General features: G+C 48.7%; 1 protein-coding gene across 1 annotated transcript in view; it reads left to right on the forward strand.

Moving 5' to 3' along the window:
• ZNRF3 (zinc and ring finger 3) overlaps positions 1-19,640 on the forward strand; it is a 224,369-nt gene that overhangs the window by 190,032 nt on the left and 14,697 nt on the right. Inside the window, exons 4-5 of the mRNA XM_075898926.1 lie at positions 14,991-15,122; positions 16,546-16,656. Of these exons, the coding sequence (XP_075755041.1) occupies positions 14,991-15,122; positions 16,546-16,656 (243 nt within the window). The remainder of the gene's footprint in view (positions 1-14,990; positions 15,123-16,545; positions 16,657-19,640) is intronic.

A 19,640-nucleotide genomic window follows, 5' to 3' on the forward strand; every position in this document is an offset into this window, starting at 1 on the left:
TCGGGGCTTTTTTTGCGAAAAACAAATGTCAGCTGTCTATACTGGACCTTTTGTGCAAAAGTTTTGTGCAAAAGGGACTTTTGCCCGAATGGGAGCAGCATAGTATTTCCACACGAAGCACTGATTTCTTACAGTAGGAAGTCAGTGCTTTTGCGGAAATTCAAGCGGCCAGTGTAGACAGCTGGCAAGTTTTTCCGGAAAAGCGGCTGATTTTCCGGAAAAACTGGCCAGTCTAGACACAGCCACTATGTATAGTAGAGACTGCAAGTGGAGGTGTAAAATATTAAAACTGATCACCTGTGTATAACTGGGGCCCTGATTCTGCATCGTTTACTCACATAAGTCGTTCATGCATTTTCACACATAGAAGGAATCTTCTAATGATGAAACTGGCTACAGAAGCAAGTGAAACTCTGAGTGTTGGTGTCTAATCTTCTCTCCTTCTAGAAACCTTCCAGCTGCCTCCTCATAGGCCCACTCTGCTGTTTCTGTGCCAGACACAGCTTCTCACACTAGCTCAGCTTGGGTCTTGAGGAGTTAGCCCCTCACTCATTGGTTGTGTTGACAGCTCTCCTTTCTCTGCACTCCTGGTCTTCTCATTCTTCCCCGTGCTTAGTCCGTTCCTGCTCGTGCCAGCAGGGATAGTGCTGTGGCCAGGATGCAGACATGATAGCACTAAATCAGCAGGCAGTGGCCCTGTGGGAGTTCACTGCTGACCAGGGAGGGTGCTTCAGAGGTGGATGCACAGACTGAAGTCAGGGCTCCACTGCACAGGAGTAGACTGGTTCTCGGAGAAAGTGACACAATGTCCTGTACAGAGATGAACAGAGCTACGGCCTGTGGGACAAGTGGTCAGAATCAGCTCACAGGGAATCTGCCCTGTGCTTGCAAGGCTGCCACATATGCCCCTCACCTGACTCAACACTACGACCCTTGACACCATGACCCCCTGGGCCTCAGAACTGTTCCTTTCCAGGATATTACTCCACCTAAAGATAGTAGCTTCCCTAATGGAAATCCACGTGTGGTCATGTGACAGTCCCTGGTCCGTGCTTCACAGATTTCACGGGGTGAGTGTGCGCTCCCCTTGCTCTCCAGCCCATTCTCAGAGCAGCGTCCAACAGCTCCAGATGCTGTCAACACCAGAGCTCTTGCAGAGCGGACAGCTCAGGACATCTGGTCCATACCAATGCCACACCCACCAGTAGTTGTGGGACTGCTCCACAAGAGGAAGCTGGCCATGGCATCACCCCGGTCTCCACAGAGGCACCATTCCCTCTCTATTGGAACAGCGAAGGTCCAACCCAGGGGTGGGCAAAAGCCGCTCGTGCGTCCTGACTTCCTGGCAATTCACTAGCAGTGCCAGAGCTGCGAGCCCTTTCAACTGCTTCTATTTAAAGTGCTCACTCCTGCCAGGCAGCTGGGTTGCCTGGCTGCCATCCGGCAGGCCAACCCCTTTAAATAGAAGCAGTTGAAAGACTCTAGCATCCCCAGCTCCCAGGCAGTGAGCTAGCAGTGAGGCTGGGAGCAGTGAGCTCTTAAATAGCAGGATTTGAAATGGCTCGCAGCTCCTGCCTCCAGCTAATGTGAATCATAGAATCCTAGAGCTGGAAGAGATCTCAGGAGGCCATCAAGTCCAGCCCCCTGCTCTAGGCAGGACCAAACTCAATGAAATCAACCCGGCCAGGGCTTTGTCAAGCCAAGAATTAAACACCATCTCATGATCACTGCTTCCCTGGTTGTCACCCACCTCCACTTCCCCTATTAGTTCCTCCCTGTTTGTGAGCAGAAGGTCAAGCTGCGCACGGCCACTGGTCGGATCCTTCAGCACTTGTGTCAAGAAGTTATCCCCAACATTCTCCAAAAACTTCCTGGATTGCCTGTGTACTGCCGTATTGGTTTCCCAACAGATGTCAGGGTGATTCAAGTCCCCCACGAGAACCAGGGCCTGCGATCTGGCAGCTTCTCTCAGTTGTCTGATGCCACTGCCACTCATCTACCTCATCCACCTGATCTGGTGGTCCATAGCAGACACCAACCACAACATCACCTCTGTTGTTTCCATCTCTAAACTTAACCCATAGATTCTCTCAACAGGCTTTTCTCCCTCTAAATACTGGAGCTCCGAGCAATCCTACTGCTCTCTTACATACAATGCAACTCCTCCTCCCTTTCTCCCCCGCCTGTTCTTCCTGAACAGTCTGTACCCTTCCATGACAGCGCTCCAGTCACGTGAGTCATCCCACCAAGTCTCCATTTGTCCAGTCAAATCATTGTTCTTAACTGGGCCAGGGCTTCTAATTCTTCCTGTTTGTTTCCCAGGCTTCTTGCATTGATGTACAAACACTTTAGATAACCAGTTAATCGCCCTGCCTTCTCCATCCGAATCAGGGGGTCCTCCTTTGTTTTCTATTCCTTTCTGTTCCTGCTATTTAAAGGCCCCACCCCTTCTGCCCAAGGCTCTGCCCCTTCCAGGGTAGCCTGCAACTACTTCAAAATATTTTGAAGTGGCCTCCATTCAAAAATTATTGCCTACACCTTGGCTAATCTCTTTGCAATGAGCACCACAGAGCTCACAGCATGGCCCCTGCAGCCCAGCCCAGCCCAGTCCAGTCCCTGCTGGGGCCCAAGGCCACTGAGTTCAGCAAGAAAAACTCCCCAGGACTTCAGCACAGATCTTCTGAGGCAGGTGCCTTCAGTCTGGACGGTGCACTTGGGGCCGGTGTTGCCTGGCCCAAGTGCCGCTCAAAGGACAGGTTCCTGGCGTGGCACCACTCACCATGCGGACATCACTGCCCAGCTCGCAATCCCCACGGTGCATTTGTGAGGAGCTTGGAGGCTGGTGGTCCGGCTCGACTTCGTGACACTATGTTGGCGAATTGCAGCCACTCCCAAGCCTGTTAGGACACCAGAGGACCATTCCAGCTGCTTCTCGTCCTGGTTGTTGGTGTCAGTGACCAGCACTTGGTGCTGCATTAACGCCAGGCTTCATTGCTAGTCCCCAGCACGGCCCCTTCAGCTGGGCCTCGGACCAAGCCTGGGTACCCCAGTGTGACCTTCTCATCTGGCACTTCTGATATAGCAGATGAGACCCCAGTTTACACAGTGGCCACAGGCCTGGCTGCCTCAGTGATACACCTTGAACCTGTGCCTCAGTCATACACCTCTGTACCATCCCAAGTACCACGCTTGGTATACTGAGGGCACCATTGGCCCCTACACCTCTGCTAACGCCTCCCAGAACCCAAGGTTTCCCACAAGAGGACACAGGCTCCGACCTCCACCAGCCTCCAGATGAAGCCATTGTGGGGCTTTCCACTGGAGTTCCCACCCCCAATGATGTGCAGGCCCACAAGGAACTACGCAAGCGGGAGTACTCAAGTTGGCTACCAACTTGAACCTCCAAGTGGAGGAACTTGAGGAGCTGAAAGATACTCCCTTCGGGATGTTGGACAAGTTTGTCCTGGCCAGAGGGACCTTACCTCTCCACGTAGGGGTGACCAGGATCACTGTGGCTGTGTGGCAAACATCCTGCTCCATTCTTCCCTCTCCAAAAGGGCAGAAAGAAAGTACTTCATCCCAGCAAAGGGGCATGAGTGCCTGTACTCCCCAGCCTTGAATGTCCTGGTGGTGGAAGCTGCTAACCACTGAGAAAGACAAGGCCAGCTTGGGCCTTGAAGATCTGCATGCATGTGGCTCTTCTCCACCTGTGCCACGGCTTGGGCTGTTGATAATGGTAGAAAAGTCACAGTTAATGCTGATTCAATGCATAGAGTTTGTGGGAGACATGTTAAATCCATCTCTGGCAAGAGCCTTGCTCCCTCTGGGCAGGTTTTGTGACCTCATGACTTGCTTGGGCACTTGGGCCAACCACTACAACTGGGGTATTTCTTCAGCTACTTGGGCGCATGTCTGCTTACATGGTTAAGTACACAGACTCCGTGTATGTCTCCACCAGCAATGGCTGGCATCAGGCTATCCCACCTCCGACACCCTCTGGACAGAGTGGTGATGGCACCAGCCCCCATCCTCAACTCTCACCTGGTGGACTGACCACAGCAACATTCTATCAGGAGAATCATTCCAAGTGCCTTCCCATTCACACTGGTCTCGGAATGCATCAGACCTTGACTGGGGCATTCATCTCAGCTGTCTCCGGGCCCAGGATATGTGCAGGAATGTGAGTTCTTCCTCCCTCACCTGGCAGGCAGGATGATCCAAGTCTCCCCAGATAACACAATCACAATGTTCTATGTCAGTCGCTAAGGGGGACCCCTGGTCGGGCTGCTCTGCCAAGAGGTGGTTCCCCTCTAGGATTTCTTCATCCAGCAGGGAAATTCATCTGGGGGCTCACCACCTCTCGGGTATGGGAAACCTCTAATCTGATCAGTTGGGCAGGGAGCTCTTCTTGTACCGTGAGTGGACTCTCCTTCTGCCAATCATTGCTGTGCTCATCCCGAAGCGAGACATTCCCGGGTGAATCTCTTTGCTGCCGTGCACAACACGAAGTGTTGCAGCTTCTGCTCCAGATACTGTGTGAACAAAATGTCCCTGGGAGTTGCCTTCCACATCCTGGGAAAGGTCAATCAGACCAGAACCAAGATCATTCTCATCACACCAGCGTGGCCCCGCTGAGCCTAGTGATTTGCCCCCAGTGACTCCTGCCGCTCCGCCTAGACCTGCTCTCTCAAGACCATGGCCGCTTCCACCTTTGTCTGCACCCACCATTGCTTCATCTCTCAGAGTGGCTTGTATGTGGTCCAGCAGCTCCTGCTGGGGAGCCGTAAGCCGTTGACCAGGCAGGCTTATGGTGCCAAGTGGCTGAGGTTTTCTAAATGAGCTTGACAGAGGGATCTCACCCCTACAGAGGCTCCTGTCCAAATCATCCTTGATAATCTTCCTTGAAGGAGGAAGGCTTGGCGCTGTCACCCCTGGGAGTGCACTTGGCAGCAATCTCAACTTTCTACCTGCTGATCCAAGGTCACTCCATATTTTCCCTCTACATGATGCTAAGATTTCTTAGAGGCCGTAAGTGGTTCTTGCCACATGCGTGGCCCCTCGTCCTGCAATGGGACCTTCATTCGGTCCCACATAAGCTTATTGGGCTGCTCTTCAAACTAATGGCTACATGTTCCCTTCTGCACCAGTCCTGGAAGATGGTCTTCCTCATCATGGCTGTTATGTCATCTAGAGGGGTCTCCCAAGTTGTGGGCCTGCACTTTGGAGCCCTCATATGTGATCTATAAAGACAAGGTGCAGCTATGTATTATAGTGTGGTGTGGGGGGAGGTAATCAACAGGAGTGAGATAAATCTGGCTGTGCCAATAAAGTGGTCTCAGAGCTCCTTAGTGAAAGAAGGTACAGGACATCCCTGGTGTAAGCCACCCCAATATACATTTGTTCTGCACTAAAGTCGTTAATGCTTGTAGGAACCTATGTGTTGTAGGTCCTGCCATGCCCCACTCTTAAGTGGTGCAAAAACAAAAAATTGCACAAATGGAAGTCAGCTGCAAGCAAAAAAAAATCCCTGCTTTAAGTTGTTTCACCTAGGGTTGCCAGATGGTTGAAACAAAAATACCGAACACTCCCTCCCCACACACAAAAACACCTGGAAAAAATTGTGTTGAAGAGAAAAAGAAGGGGGGGAGACCAAGTTGTTAAGGGGGGAAAAAAGGACTCCAAGCCCCCCACCCCCAAAATTATAATAAAACAGCATTAAAAGCATGTCCCCTTTAAGAGTGAGTGCAGGGATAGGAACAGGGGAGTGGCTGAGCATTAAGACCCAGGGGAGGCAGTGCTTCCCCTAGTCTTTTGGCTGGCAGCCATTTTGTGCTGGCAGCCTTGGGGAACCAGGTAAGCATGGGGCTGGGGTTGGGGGGCTGAGGGTGTTGGGGGCCAGGGAGGGGTTCGGCCGGGTGCTGAGTGTTTGAAGGGTTGCCAGGTGCCCGGCATTTTCACCTCCTGGCTGGGGAAAAAATCAGAAACTAGTGGACTGTCTGGGTGAATTCCAAACACGTGGCAACCCTAGTTTTGCTATGAGTCCGTTTTATGGAGTGTATCTTGGACTTACTGCAAGGATGGGCTGTGTTTACAATTGATTTACACTGACCAGTGGTGCGGCCATGGCCCACCCAACCTGTCATCCAGGCCTTACCCAATCCCAGCTCTGCTCCTGCTGGGGAGCAGGGTCGGGACAGTGGGGGCTTGCCCTGCTCCACCTGGCCAGCGCTCTCACCAGGGAGCAGGACTGGGACATGGAACTTGCAAGCCTCAACCCACACTCACTAACTGGAGGGCCAGAGCAGGGCAAGCTCCCGCACCTCCACCTTGCTCCGTCAGCTGGAGTGCTGGGCAGCCTGACCCCCGCTCTCCTCCACTAGAGCTGGGCAAGTCCCACTCCACTCATTGGCTGGAGTGCCAGGGGGGGAGGCATTTTCTTCATCCCTCCATTTTTCCAAGGCCCCTCCTGACCATGCCCCCTCTTCTCTGTCCCCTCCTGACCATGCCAGTCGTCCTTTACTTATCTCAGGCTTCTTTGCTGTCAGTTTAGACTGTTTAAACTTATTGCATATATGTCATCCTGTAACACATAGGTTCCCAAACTGGGGGGCGCGCCCCCCGGGGGTCATGAAGAAATTCCAGGGGGGAGGCACAAGGTGACCCAGCCCCCCCTTTAATTCCCCCCCCCCCCCCCCGCCCAGAAAGAGCCCGGTCCATCCAGTAAAAAAAATTCAGAAAATACCATGTGAAATGTCCAGTATTTTCTGTTTTCCTGGCTTGGGCATCTGCCAGAACACACGTGGCTCAGGCTGGCTGGGGGGGGGATGGAGCATCCTGGGCAGACTTAAAAATGGCTGCCTTAAAATGGCATTGCCTGCTCTGCTCTTATGAGGGCACTTTTGTTGACACAAAAAAACGAAAAACAAAAAAACAACTTTTCCCCTGGAGTACCTGCATCTTTTTTTACACTGGCCCTGGGAATTAAAGGGGCCATGGCTGTTTTTCAGCCCCAGTCAGTTCCTCCCCGCCCTTTCAGCAAGTTTTACTGCAATTTTTTTTTTTGCAGGGGTGGGGAGGGAGGGGTCTCAAAAATTAAAAAGGGGGCATGATGCCGAAAAATTTGGGAACCACTGCTATAACAGGAATCCTGTTCTGTGGATTTTTACCCACTCTGCTACATAATATATGCACATAGGTTGCTACTGTTCAGTACTGTAGAGGCATCTCAAGTAGGTCTGTGTCATAATCAGAGGACTCTTACTAGAGGAAGCAGTTTACATTCCAAAATTCTGAGTTTCAGCTCTTCTTGAGGCTGTGTTTGCTCTCCAAGTTAGTCTCTATGGGTATGTCTACACTACAGCACTAATTCAAACTAACTTAGTTCGAATTAAGTTAATTCAAACTAACCTAATTCGAATTAGCGCAGCTCGACTTAAAAACTAGTTCGAATTAGCGTTTTGCTAATTCGAACTAGCATGTCCACACTGAGTGGATCCTGAACTGAGGTTAAGGATGGCCGGAAGCAGTGCCGGCAGGGCATCAGAATAGGACTTAGAGCGTGGAGCTGCTGTCTCAGGCTAGCTGAGGGCCATGCTTAAAGGGTCCCGACCCCCACCCCGGACAGACAGTTTTCAGGGGTTCCCCGCTTGCAAAGCAGTCTTGGCTTGGAGAGCCCTGAGTGCCCACACTGGGCACATCACAGCACTCGGCCATCAGCCCGGCTGCACTTGCCGCAGGCTGCCATCCGGGGGGGGGGGGTCAATCGGGGGACTGCAGGAGAGCTTCCACCCCAAGGAGCCCGCAGAGCCACTCCAGTCCTCCCCATCGGGGGCTCGTAGCCCAGTCCTCCCTCACCTCCTTCCACTTACCCCTCCCTAGCCCCCCTTCTGATGTACAAAATAAAGGACAAGTGTGTTCAAAAATAGAAACTCTCTTTATTGAACAAAACTCGGGGACACTGGGAAAAAGGAGGTGGGAGAGGGGAAGAGAGAGGGTGGGAGAGGGGAGGGCAACTAAAATGATCAGGGGTTGGGAACAGGTCCCAAATGAAGAGAGAATAAAGAGACTGGGACTTTTCAGCTTAGAAAAGAGGAGACTGAGGGGGGATATGATAGAGGTCTATAAAAGCATGAGTGGTGTGGAGAGGGTAAAGAAAAGAAAAGTTCTTCATTAGTTCCCATAATAGAATGACTAGAGGACACCAAATGAAATGAATGGGTAGCAGGCTTCAAACTAACAGACAGTTCTTCTTCACAAAGCAAATAGTCAACCTGTGGAACTCCTTGCTGCAGGACGCTGTGAAGGCTAGAACTAGAACAGAGTTTAAAGGAAAGTGAGATCAAGTCATGGAGGTTGGGTCCATGCAGTGCTATTAGCCACGGGGTAGAAATGGTGTCCCTGGCCTCTGTTTGTGGAAGGCTGGAGATGGATGGCACGAGACAAATGGCTTGGTCATTGTGTCAGTCCATCCCCTCCAGGGTCCCTAGGGTTGGCCGCTATCGGCAGACAGGCTACTGGGCTAGATGGACCTTTGGTCTGACCCAGGACGGCCATTCTAAGCTCAGGGCTCAGGGTCGGGGGTCTCACTGGACCACCCTGATTTTCATAGAATCATAGAATCATAGAATAATAGGACTGGAAGGGACCTCAAGAGGTCATCGAGTCCAGCCCCCCGCCCTCAAGGCAGGATCAAGCTCCGTCTACACCATCCCTGACAGATGTCTATCTAACCTGTTCTTAAATATCTCCAGAGAGGGAGATTCCACCACCTCCCTTGGCAATTTATTCCAATATTTGACCACCCTGACAGTTAGGAATTTTTTCCTAATGTCCAATCTAAACCTCCCCTGCTGCACTTTAAGCCCATTACTCCTTGTCCTGTCCTCAGAAACCAAGAGGAACAAATTTTCGCCTTCCTCCTTGTGACACCCTTTTAGATATTTGAAAACCGCTATCATGTCCCCCCTTAATCTTCTTTTTTCCAAACTAAAGAAGCCCAGTTCATGAAGCCTGGCTTCATAGGTCATGTTCTCTAAACCTTTAATCATTCTTGTCGCTCTTCTCTGTACCCTTTCCAATTTCTCCACATCTTTCTTGAAATGTGGCGCCCAGAACTGGACACAGTACTCCAGCTGAGGCCTAACTAGTGCAGAGTAGAGCAGCAGAATGACTTCACGAGTTTTGCTTACAACACACCTGTTGATACAACCTAGAATCATATTTGCTTTTTTTGCAACAGCATCAAACTGTTGGCTCATATTCAACTTGTGGTCCACTATGACCCCTAGATCCCTTTCCGCCATGCTCCTTCCTAGACAGTCGCTTCCCATCTTGTATGTATGGAACTGATTGTTCCTTCCTAAGTGGAGCACTTTGCATTTCTCTTTATTAAACCTCATCCTGTTTACCTCTGACCATTTCTCTAACTTGCTAAGGTCATTTTGAATTATGACCCTATCCTCCAAAAAAGTTGCAACCCCACCCAGTTTGGTATCATCTGCAAACTTAATAAGCATACTCTCTATCCCAATATCTACATCATTGATGAAGATATTGAACAGTACGGGTCCCAAAACAGACCCTTGAGGAACTCCACTTGTTATCCCTTTCCAGCAGGATTTAGCACCGTTAACAACAACTCTCTGACTACGGTTATCCAGCCAATTATGCACCCACCTTATCGTGGCCCTGTCTAAGTTATATTTGCCTCGTTTATCAATAAGAATATCATGCGAGACCGTATCAAATGCCTTACTAAAGTCTAGGTATATGACATCCACCGCTTCTCCCTTATCCACAAGGCTCGTTATCCTATCAAAGAAAGCTATCAGATTAGTTTGGCATGACTTGTTCTTCACAAACCCATGCTGGCTATTCCCTATCACTTTATTACCTTCCAGGTGTTTGCATATGATTTCCTTAATTACCTGCTCCATTATCTTCCCTGGGACAGACGTTAAACTGACCGGTCTGTAGTTTCCTGGGTTGTTCTTATTCCCCTTTTTATAGATGGGCACAATATTTGCCCTTTTCCAGTCTTCTGGAATCTCCCCTGTCTGCCATGATTTTTCAAAGATCATAGCTAAAGGCTCAGATACCTCCTCTATCAGCTCCTTGAGTATCCTGGGATGCATTTTATCAGGACCTGGTGACTTGCTGACATCTAACTTTCCTAAGTGATTTTTAACTTGTTCTTTGTGTATCCTATCTTCTAAACTTACCCTCTCTCTGCTTGTATTCACTACGTTAGGCACACCTCCAGACTTCTCGGTGAAGACCGAAACAAAGAAGTCATTGAGCATCTCCGCCATTTCCAAGTTCCCTGTTACTGCTTCTCCCTCCTCACTAAGCAGTGGGCCTACCCTGTCCTTGGTCTTCCTCTTGTTTTAATGTATTTATAAAAGGTCTTCTTGTTTCCCTTTATGCCTGTAGCTAGTTTGATCTCATTTTGTGCCTTTGCCTTTCTAATCTTGCCCCTGCATTCCCGTGTTGCTTGCCTATATTCATCCTTTGTTAGTTGTCCTAGTTTCCATTTTTTATATGACTCCTTTTTTATTTTGAGATCATGCAAGATCTCCTTGTTAAGCCAAGCTGGTCTTTTGCCATATTTTCTATCTTTCCTACACAGCGGAATTGTTTGCTTTTGGGCCCTTAACAACGTCCCTTTGAAATACTTCCAACTCTCCTCAGTTGTTTTTCCCTTCAGTCTTGCTTCCCATGGGACCTTACCTACAAGTTCTCTGAGCTTATCAAAATCTGCCTTCCTGAAATCCATAACCTCAATTGTGCTGGTCTCCCTTCTACCTTTCCTTAAGATCATGAACTCTATTATTTCGTGATCACTGTCCCCTATACTGTCTTCCACTTTCAAGTTCTCAACTAGTTCCTCCCTATTTGTTAAAACCAAATCCAGAACAGCTTCTCCTCTGGTAGCTTTTTCAACCTTCTGAAACAGAAAGTTGTCTCCAATGCAGGCCAGAAACTTATTGGATAGCCTGTGCCTCGCTGTGTCATGCACACCTGCTCCTGGGTGGCCAGGCTGGCAGCTGTCCTGCCCTAGACAGCCACTTTCCTGTGCCTAGTGTGGAGGTCGTGGATGAGGTCCACGATGTCCGCACTAGACCAGGCGGGCACCCACCTCTTGCGGACCCGGGCAGGCTCCCGGGAGCCGCCAGCCTGGTCCCATGAAGAGGCGGAGGGATGAGTGGCAGCGGGTGGCTGGCTCGAGCCGTGCCAGGTGCAGGGTCTGCTGGCTGGGTGCTGGCAGGCTTGCACCTGGCATGGGCACCGTAGCCAGACCATGCCCCTTTAAGGGCTCCGGGGGTGGGAAGGGGGCAGAAGAGTTTCCCTGGTAGTGCCCAGAGTGGCCACCAGGGCAAGCTGGGGAGGGCTAGCCTGCCACTAGTTCGAATTAAGTGGCTACACAGCCCTTAATTCGAACTAGTTAATTCGAACTAGGCGTTAGTCCTCGTGGAATGAGGTTTACCTAGTTCGAATTAAGCGCTCCGCTAGTTCCAATTAAATTCAAACTAGCGGTTTGCATGTGTAGCACCTATCAAAGTTAATTCGAAGTAATGTCTGTTAGTTCGAATTAACTTCGTAGTGTAGATATACCCTCAATTAGAAGATTCCTCCCATATACAAAACATTTATGATAAATTCAAATTGTCTAATTGAATTGACTACGTATGTGCATAATTCTTTGCAGATTAGGCCTCATTTTAGTTCAAATGAGCATTAGAAGCCAAATAACTCTGTAACAGTGAGTTTACAAGTCAAAGGGCTTACATGCTGGGAACTTTATTCTGTTGAAAGAAATGTGTGCAGCATGGATGATCTACAAACTCAAAAGCCCTCAACTGCTGTGGAAAGACTGGGAAGCTTAAATACCTAAATTGTCAGTATAATATTAAAACTAAACAGTTAAAACAGTAACAAAAATAGAAAATGTACCCTGCAACCAAGTTAATTTTTTGTAGCACTCATAGTATTTTTATTCTTCTTCTTTAGCTTGAAGTTTAATGTATATCTGTGCTAAAATATGCACAATTAAAGCATATACTGTATATATTGCAAGTATGTTAAAATTGTTAATATCTCAACTTTTATTTTTCCTCTGTGAATTTTAATTGAAAAATTGATTAAGTTTTAACTAGGTCTGTCAAGCAGTTAAAAATTGTGATTAATCACACAATTAATAGCACAATTAATCATGCTGTAAAACAATAGAATACCATTTATTTAAATATTTTGGATGATTTTTCTACATTTTCAATTATATTTAAAACAAGCTCACTTTATATTTGTATTACAAATACCTGCACTTCAAAAAAAAATTAGCAATTTTTGGTTCTCCCTATTAAAAGTACCATAGTGCAATCTTTGTAATGAAATGTAGAATTTTGTACATAAGAAAACTGTATTGAAAACAAAATAATGTAAAACTTTAGAGGCTGTAATTCCACACAGGCCTACTTCTTGTTCAGCCAGTTGCTCAGAGAAACAAGTTTGGTTACATTTACAGTAGATAGTGCTGCCTACTTCTTGTTTATAATGTCACTTCAAGTGAGAACAGGCATTTGCACAGCACTGTTGTAGCTGGTATTGCAAGATGTGCTAAAGATTCATATGTTCCTTTAGGTTTCAGCTACTATACCAAAGGATATATGCATCCTTGCTGATGATGGATTCTGTTTGATAATGATCCAGAGCAATGTGGACCAATGGATGTTCATTTTCATAATCTGAATCAATGCCATCTATTGAAGGTTGACTTTTTTTTTTTTTTATGTTTTCCTCATCAGAGCATTCCTCTTTTAAGACTTCTGAAAGAATGCTCCATGCCTTGTCCCTCTCAGATTTTGGAAGGCATTTAAATTCTTAAGCCTTGGGTTGAGTGCTTGACTGTCTTTAGAAATCTCAGACTGGTACTTTCTTTGCATTTTGTAAAATCTGCAGTGAAAGTGTTCTTTAAACAAACTAGGGGGCTGCACCCCTTGCTCGCTATGCTCACCAACCCCCCTCTCTCTGGGGGTAGGTGTCTGGCCAGAGAGAGGGAGCAGGAGCAGGCTGGGTTCGGGGTCTCAGTGGAAGGAATGAGTGAGGAGACGAGGGGTGCAGGAACTTAGCAGGGTGGTGTGTGAGGGGGCTGGGAGTGCAGGGTCTCAGGTTGGGGGCTATAAGTGAGCGGGCAGGGAGTGCAGGGTCTCAGCCAAGGAAGTATGTGAGTGAACTGGGGGGCGTGGGGTCCTGGCTGAGGGCGTATGTGATGGAGCTGTGGATGTGGGGAGGGATTATGGCTTCTGCCCCCCCCCCCTCCCGGAGCACTAAGAAGGGGGAGGGTGTGCAGCTCCTGGCTCCTATCAGCCCTCTGGAGGAGGGAGGGTACACAGCTCCTGCTCCCCCACCCCCAAGAGGGGGAAGGGCGCATGGTTCTCGGCTGCTCCTGGCTCCCACCGCTCCCCTGGGAGAGGGGACGACACATAGCTCCTGGCTCCTCACCACTCCTAAAGGGGGGAGGGTGCCTAGCTGCAGGAGGGTATGCAGCTCTCGGGGGAGAGGACTGTAGCTCTCAACCCCTCCCTGGAGCGCTGGGGAGGGCGCACAGCTCCCGGCCCCCCTGGGAAGGGGTAAGGTGCAAGGCTCCCAGCCGCCCTGCAAGGAGGGAGGTCTTGCAGTTCCAGCCCTCCTGGAAAGAGGGATGCTGCATGTCTCCCATCCCACTGGAGAATCTGGATGGGAGGGAGTAAGGAGACAGGGTGATTGAGGGCAGAGAGGGTGGTGAGATGCAGATGACGCGATGACATCAATTTGTTGTCCTGCAGGAAAAAACTAATGTGTATATATAGAGACACAACGTATGCTGGGCCATCATCTAGGACTGCAATGACATTAACTAAATAGTAGAATGTGGGTAACACTGAGCAAGAGATATACAATTCTCCCCTAGCAAGTTGAGTCACAGATTTAATTAATGCATTTTTAACATGCATAATCAGCATAGCAGCATGTCCTCTGGAATGCTGGCCAAAGTACGAAGGGGTATACAAAAGTTTAGCTTATCTGGCATGAAAATACCTTGCAGTGCTGACTACACAAGTGCCATGTAAACGCCCATTCTCACTTTCAGGTGACATTGCGAATAAGAAGCAGGCAGCTTCTTTCCTGTAAATTGTAACCAAACTTGTTTGTCTTTGCAATTAGCGAAACAAGAAGTAGGACTGAGTGGACTTGCAGGCTTGGCAGTTGTATATTGTTTTGGTTTTGAATGCACTTAAGTAACAAAAAAATCTGAGTTTGTATGTTGCACTTTCACAGTAGAGATTGTACTGCATGCATGTATGAGGTGAATTGAAAATACACTTTGTCTTATTTATTATTTTTCAGTGCAAACATTTTTTATAAAAAATAACTAGGGGCTGCACTGTCTGCCCACTATGCTCACCTACTTCCCTCCCAGGCCACTTTTGCTTCACTGAGAGAGCCTCTTGACGCTGATAATGTGATGAAGTAATTCTGTCGCCCTTCAGGAACATTCTGTCATCTGACAGGAAAAACTTTTTTATATATATATAAATATCTAGTGATCAGTGCATAATTTGTATTCTGTGGTGTAATTGAAATGAATATATTTGGAAAAGTAGGGAAAACATCCTAAAATATTTAATAGATTTCAATTAGTATTGTTTAACATTGCAATTAAAACTGCAGTTAATTCAATTAATTTTTAATAGTGATACATTTTTGAGTCAGTTGTATGTATTAGCTGCCATTGATTGACAGCCCTAATTTTAACTCAGGCTTTGAAGGTAATTTCATGTTTGTGCAGTGTTTTGAAATTCTCAGGTAAAAGGCTGTGCTAGAAAAGGACAAATGGCAGCAATTGTGGTGCTGTCTTCATTCACCCGTGGTCTCCTCCCCATCCTCTTGAAAAGAGAGCTGCTGGCCTGAAGTCCATCTACTTAGTGGAATTTTACTGTGTTCTCTTCTAGCTGAACCAGGGCTCAGAAGACCCACTGAAGAGGCCAGTGGTGTATGTGAAGGGGGCTGATGCAGTCAAATTGATGAACATAGTTAACAAGCAGAAAGTGGCCCGAGCAAGGATTCAGCACCGGCCCCCTCGGGTGAGACTCAATGTGCAGTGGGAACTGTGCTACTGTTGTTTCATGCAGCGCGTGTTAATACGATTTGTTGATAACATGTGCAGTGACACTTTCCATGTGTGCTGATTGGAGAACAGTTAGGCTATGTCTAAACTACATGGCTCCGTCGAAGGAGCCATGTAGATTTGTTTGTTTGGCAGGATTGTATGCCTCGGAGGATGAGGTTTACTGGGGAGGTCAATAAAGGGCTTTCATGTTGGCATGGGAGCGTCCAGACTAGTGCACTGAGCCGACAAACAGCTGATCAGCTGTTTGTCGGCTCAGCACGGCAGCCATTTAAATTTAAATGATGTCGCGATTATTTAAATCGCAGCTTCATTTCCCTTTGCCAATCAGCCTAATCTACATGGCTCCATTGATGGAGCCAGGTAGTTTAGACACACTTACTCACAAAGTGTCATTGACTTCCATGGGATTTCTCAAGTCACCTGTGTTCCAGTGCTAAGTTAGAGGTTCTCAGTCTGGCCTTATATCACATAGGGACTTTTTGTTTTTGTTATCATAATGGCCCTTTAATAAAGACACAAAACATTTAAATGAAATAAGTTAATTGTTGCACTCTGAAGGGCTGAACTTCCAGGAAGACACTCTGTCTGAGGTTAGCAAACATTTCTAGATAGCATTTTTCATGCATGGATTAACAAAGAAATCTGAGATTTTAGTCCCCTTCCAGTCTAGAATGAATATTCCCAAATAATCTTGAACACTTCCTAGATATAGTTTATATGAGAAAAGCAAACATAAAAATCAGAGTAGATCAGATTTCTTCATTTTTTTCTGGATTCTGAAAGCATCAACTCTGTTAGGAAGCATGACTCATTTGAGCAATCAGTTGTTTGCCAAGGACTTGACCATGTTGATTTTACTTGCTTCTGAAAGAGAATTGTACCAAAAACCCACTGGAGCTGTTGGTAATTGTGATTCACTCTGGTGAAACCTGTTGTTTGTAGAACCAGCACTGAGTTCTGAGCTACTGTAAACCTTAGACACTAAATCTGTGTCCCACCACACACTTAGGTTCCTGTGGCAAATGTGACTTCCTTCCAGTTTGTATTTGATTGTTTGTCATATTCCTAAATATAAAGAGAACCCCTGAATATTCACCATTAAGTACATGGAATTTTATAAAATAGTGTTAATTGACCTCATTCAAAGGTATTGACCTAAGAGTCTGGCTCATGCAGTCAGGGTTCCTGAGCAGCTGTGCCCCATGGCACAGTGACCTTTTCTATAATGGAATTCAGGCCCTAGGGGCATTGATGTCAACTGTAATTATCAAGAAATAAGAGAAGGGGGGAATGGATTTGAAGGGCATTTGAAGGGATTTGAATGTGATCTGCCTGGGGAGGCAAGTTAAACTTACTCTGTCTTCTTCATGTCTAAGCAACCCACAGAGTACTTTGACATGGGGATTTTCCTAGCCTTTTTTGTGGTCGTCTCGCTCGTTTGCCTCATTCTTCTCGTCAAGATCAAACTGAAGCAGCGACGTAGTCAGGTAAGAGCTATCTGAGCTCAGGATCAGTAATGGTACTTTCCTGGTGGTCTGACCCCTACATCTGTCCTCTAGAGAGTTGGGTCAGTGCAGTTGAAGAGGAAGAATGTGTCACTGTCTGGAAAAATAGCCATTGCGAGAGGGGTTTTATCCAGAGACGCACAGTACTGTACAAAGGTGTGGAACTTCTCAGAGACCTGCTGTACTCTGCAGTGCTTGGTCTGTGTGTTGGGACTGCTATAGAAACTGTGGTTACTCCAATTGGGGGAGGCAGCAAAACAGAGTGGAGTGATGTTCATGGCTTCTAACAAAGGAAAAGTGGCTTCATATCGGCTTCCAAGCTTGCTGGGTGTATAGTGCAGATGGAACCTCAAACGTCCAGGACTCTCTGGTCCCTGGTAGCTGGGAGCAGGAGCTAATTGGAAGCCCCAGCCAGGGCTGAAGTTCAAGCTCTGTGGTAGCAGGCTGGGGATCGGGGCCAGAAGTAGGGAGAGGCAATGGGCTCAGAAGCCGATGGCAGGGGGACCTCCCCAGCCATGTTTCCTCTGAGATTTCCATCCAAGAGCGCAGTGAGTTTTGTCTTGTGTACCAGATTGAGTTTGGGTGTGCTTGTTCGGATGGGTGCTGCTGTGGCACCCAAATTATAAACCTTTCCATTATCCCTTTGCTGCCATGTCTCCCACCCTCCCCTTGCCCCATCTGTCCCCTGGTGCCTGCTCCCCCCCACCCACCCACACACGCCCTCTGTCATGCTGTCCTAGCTCCTGCCCTTCTCACTTCCCTCAGCCCTCCTGAGACCTGCCCCCTTCCCATCCTCTCTGACCCCTGCACCCACCCTTCCCTCTTGTGTCCACCCCTCCTCTAGCCCCCCCCATCTTTGCTTCTGACACCGGTCTCTACCTACCTGCCCTGCCTCTCTCCTCTGTCCTCTGGTGCCTGTCCCTCCCCTCCCCATATCTGCCCTTCTGCTTCACCCCCACAATCCCCCTTCCCCTTTCCTCACTGCCCCTGCCCCACTTCCCCTCTTTCTCCCTGGTGCTCCTCCACTCTCTTCATGCCCCTCTCCTCATACCCCTCTCCTCATACCCCTCATGTGACTTGCTCCATCCCCTGCCATCCTCATGCCCACCCCTCTTTTCAATACCTCTTCTCCATGCACCCACTGCTCCCCTCTCCTCTTCCTCCCTCTTGCCCCCATTGCCCCTCTCCTTTCCCAGTATCACCCTCTCCTCACCCTTCTCCCCTGCTGTCCTCCCTTGTCCCCACGTTCCCTCCCCTCTCCCCTGCTGCCCTTTTTCCTCATTGTCTATTCTTGGCCCTATGGCATTTGTGTCTCTTCCACCCTGCCCTGGGTGCCTTCCTCTTCCTTCTCCTGCCCTGCCCCCCTCCCCTCAGCACATGTTCCTGCCTCTCCTCACCATCTTCTGCTTAGTTCTCCCCCTACCCCTTCCTTTCTCCCTTCTGCCTTCCTGACACCTGTCCCCTCAACCCCCTCTAGCTCCCTGGTTCCGGGGCTGAGCTGCGTAGAGGGTGGCTGCCAGCAGCCCTGGCACCAGGGCTGCAGTGCTATTTTTAGTACCCTGGCCCCGGCCCAGGAGCAGCTGCCCCATGACCCAGCTTGAGTCCTAGGACAGCCGCCCACCACGCAGCTGAGCTACTGAACCAGGGAGCTAGAAGGGTTGAGGGGTGCAGGTATGCTGGGACACAAGCCTGGCTGCAGTGCTATTTGTAGTACTGCAGTCTCAGCCCCAGCAGCTGTGACCCAACTGCTTCTTGGGACGGGGCTGCATGGTGGGCAAGTGCCTCATGTGCTGGGACTGGAGCCGGGGCCACAGCTGCATGGTGGCTTCCCAACTGCTCATGTGCAGATCTGCTGAGCGGGACTGAAATACTTGGTGCACACCTGCACAGGCACAGACCTTACATAGAACCCTACTCCTGGATGTGTCAAATTCCCACCTTCAGAGCTAGTCAGGTCCTGAGGGTGCCAGCCTAGGGAGGTCCATCCTGCATGTGCATTCTCAGGATTTCCAGCAGCAACTGAAGGAGAAAAGAGGCAACTTTCTTTTAATGTGGATTTCCCTTGATTCCTAGAGGGAAAAGATTTCAAGGAAAGAAGTCTGGCTAGGAATCGTCCCTGGAACAGGGAGGCTTGAAGGATCTAAGCAGTGTGATGGGAAGGCTGAGTAGGGGAACAGAATCAGATGCCAAAATTCAGTGCAACTTTTCATCATAGGCAAGTCACTTTCTCGAGGGGAAACCCTTCATAGAATCCTAGAATCATAGAGCTGGAAGAGACCTCAGGAGCCATCAAGTCCAGCCCCCTGCTCTAGGCAGGACCAATTCCAACTAAATCAACCCAGCCAGGGCTTTGTCAAGCCGAGACTGAAACACCTCTAGGGATGGAGACTCCACTACTTCCCTAGGTAACCCATTCCAGTGCTTCACCACCCTCCTAGTGAAATAGTTTTTCCTAATATCCAACCTGGACCTCTCCCACCACAACTTGAGACCATTGCTCCTTGTTCTGCCATCTGTCACTACTGAGAACAGCCTCTCTCCAGCCTCTTTGGAACCTCCCTTCAGGAAGTTGAAGGCTGCTATCAAATCCCCCCTCACTCTTCGTTTCGGCAGACTAAACAGACCCAAGTCCCTCAGCCTCTCCTCATAAGTCATATGCTCCAGCCCCCTCATCATTTTGGTTGCCCTCCGCTGGATCCTCTCCAATGCGTCCACAACCTTTTTGTAGTGGGGGGCCCAGAACTGGACACAATACTCCAGATGCGGCCTCACCAAAGCCGAATAAAGGGGAATGATGACATCTCTGGATCTGCTGGCAATGCTCCTCTTAATGCAACCTAATATGCCATTAGCCTTCTTGGCTACCAGGGCACACTGTTGACTCATATCTAGCTTCTCATCCACTGTAACCCCCAGGTCCTTTTCTGCAGAACTACCACTTAACCGGTTGGTCCCCAGCTTGTAAC

Source organism: Pelodiscus sinensis, chromosome 15 (genome assembly GCF_049634645.1).
Source record: "Pelodiscus sinensis isolate JC-2024 chromosome 15, ASM4963464v1, whole genome shotgun sequence".
Taxonomy (NCBI): domain Eukaryota; kingdom Metazoa; phylum Chordata; order Testudines; family Trionychidae; genus Pelodiscus; species Pelodiscus sinensis.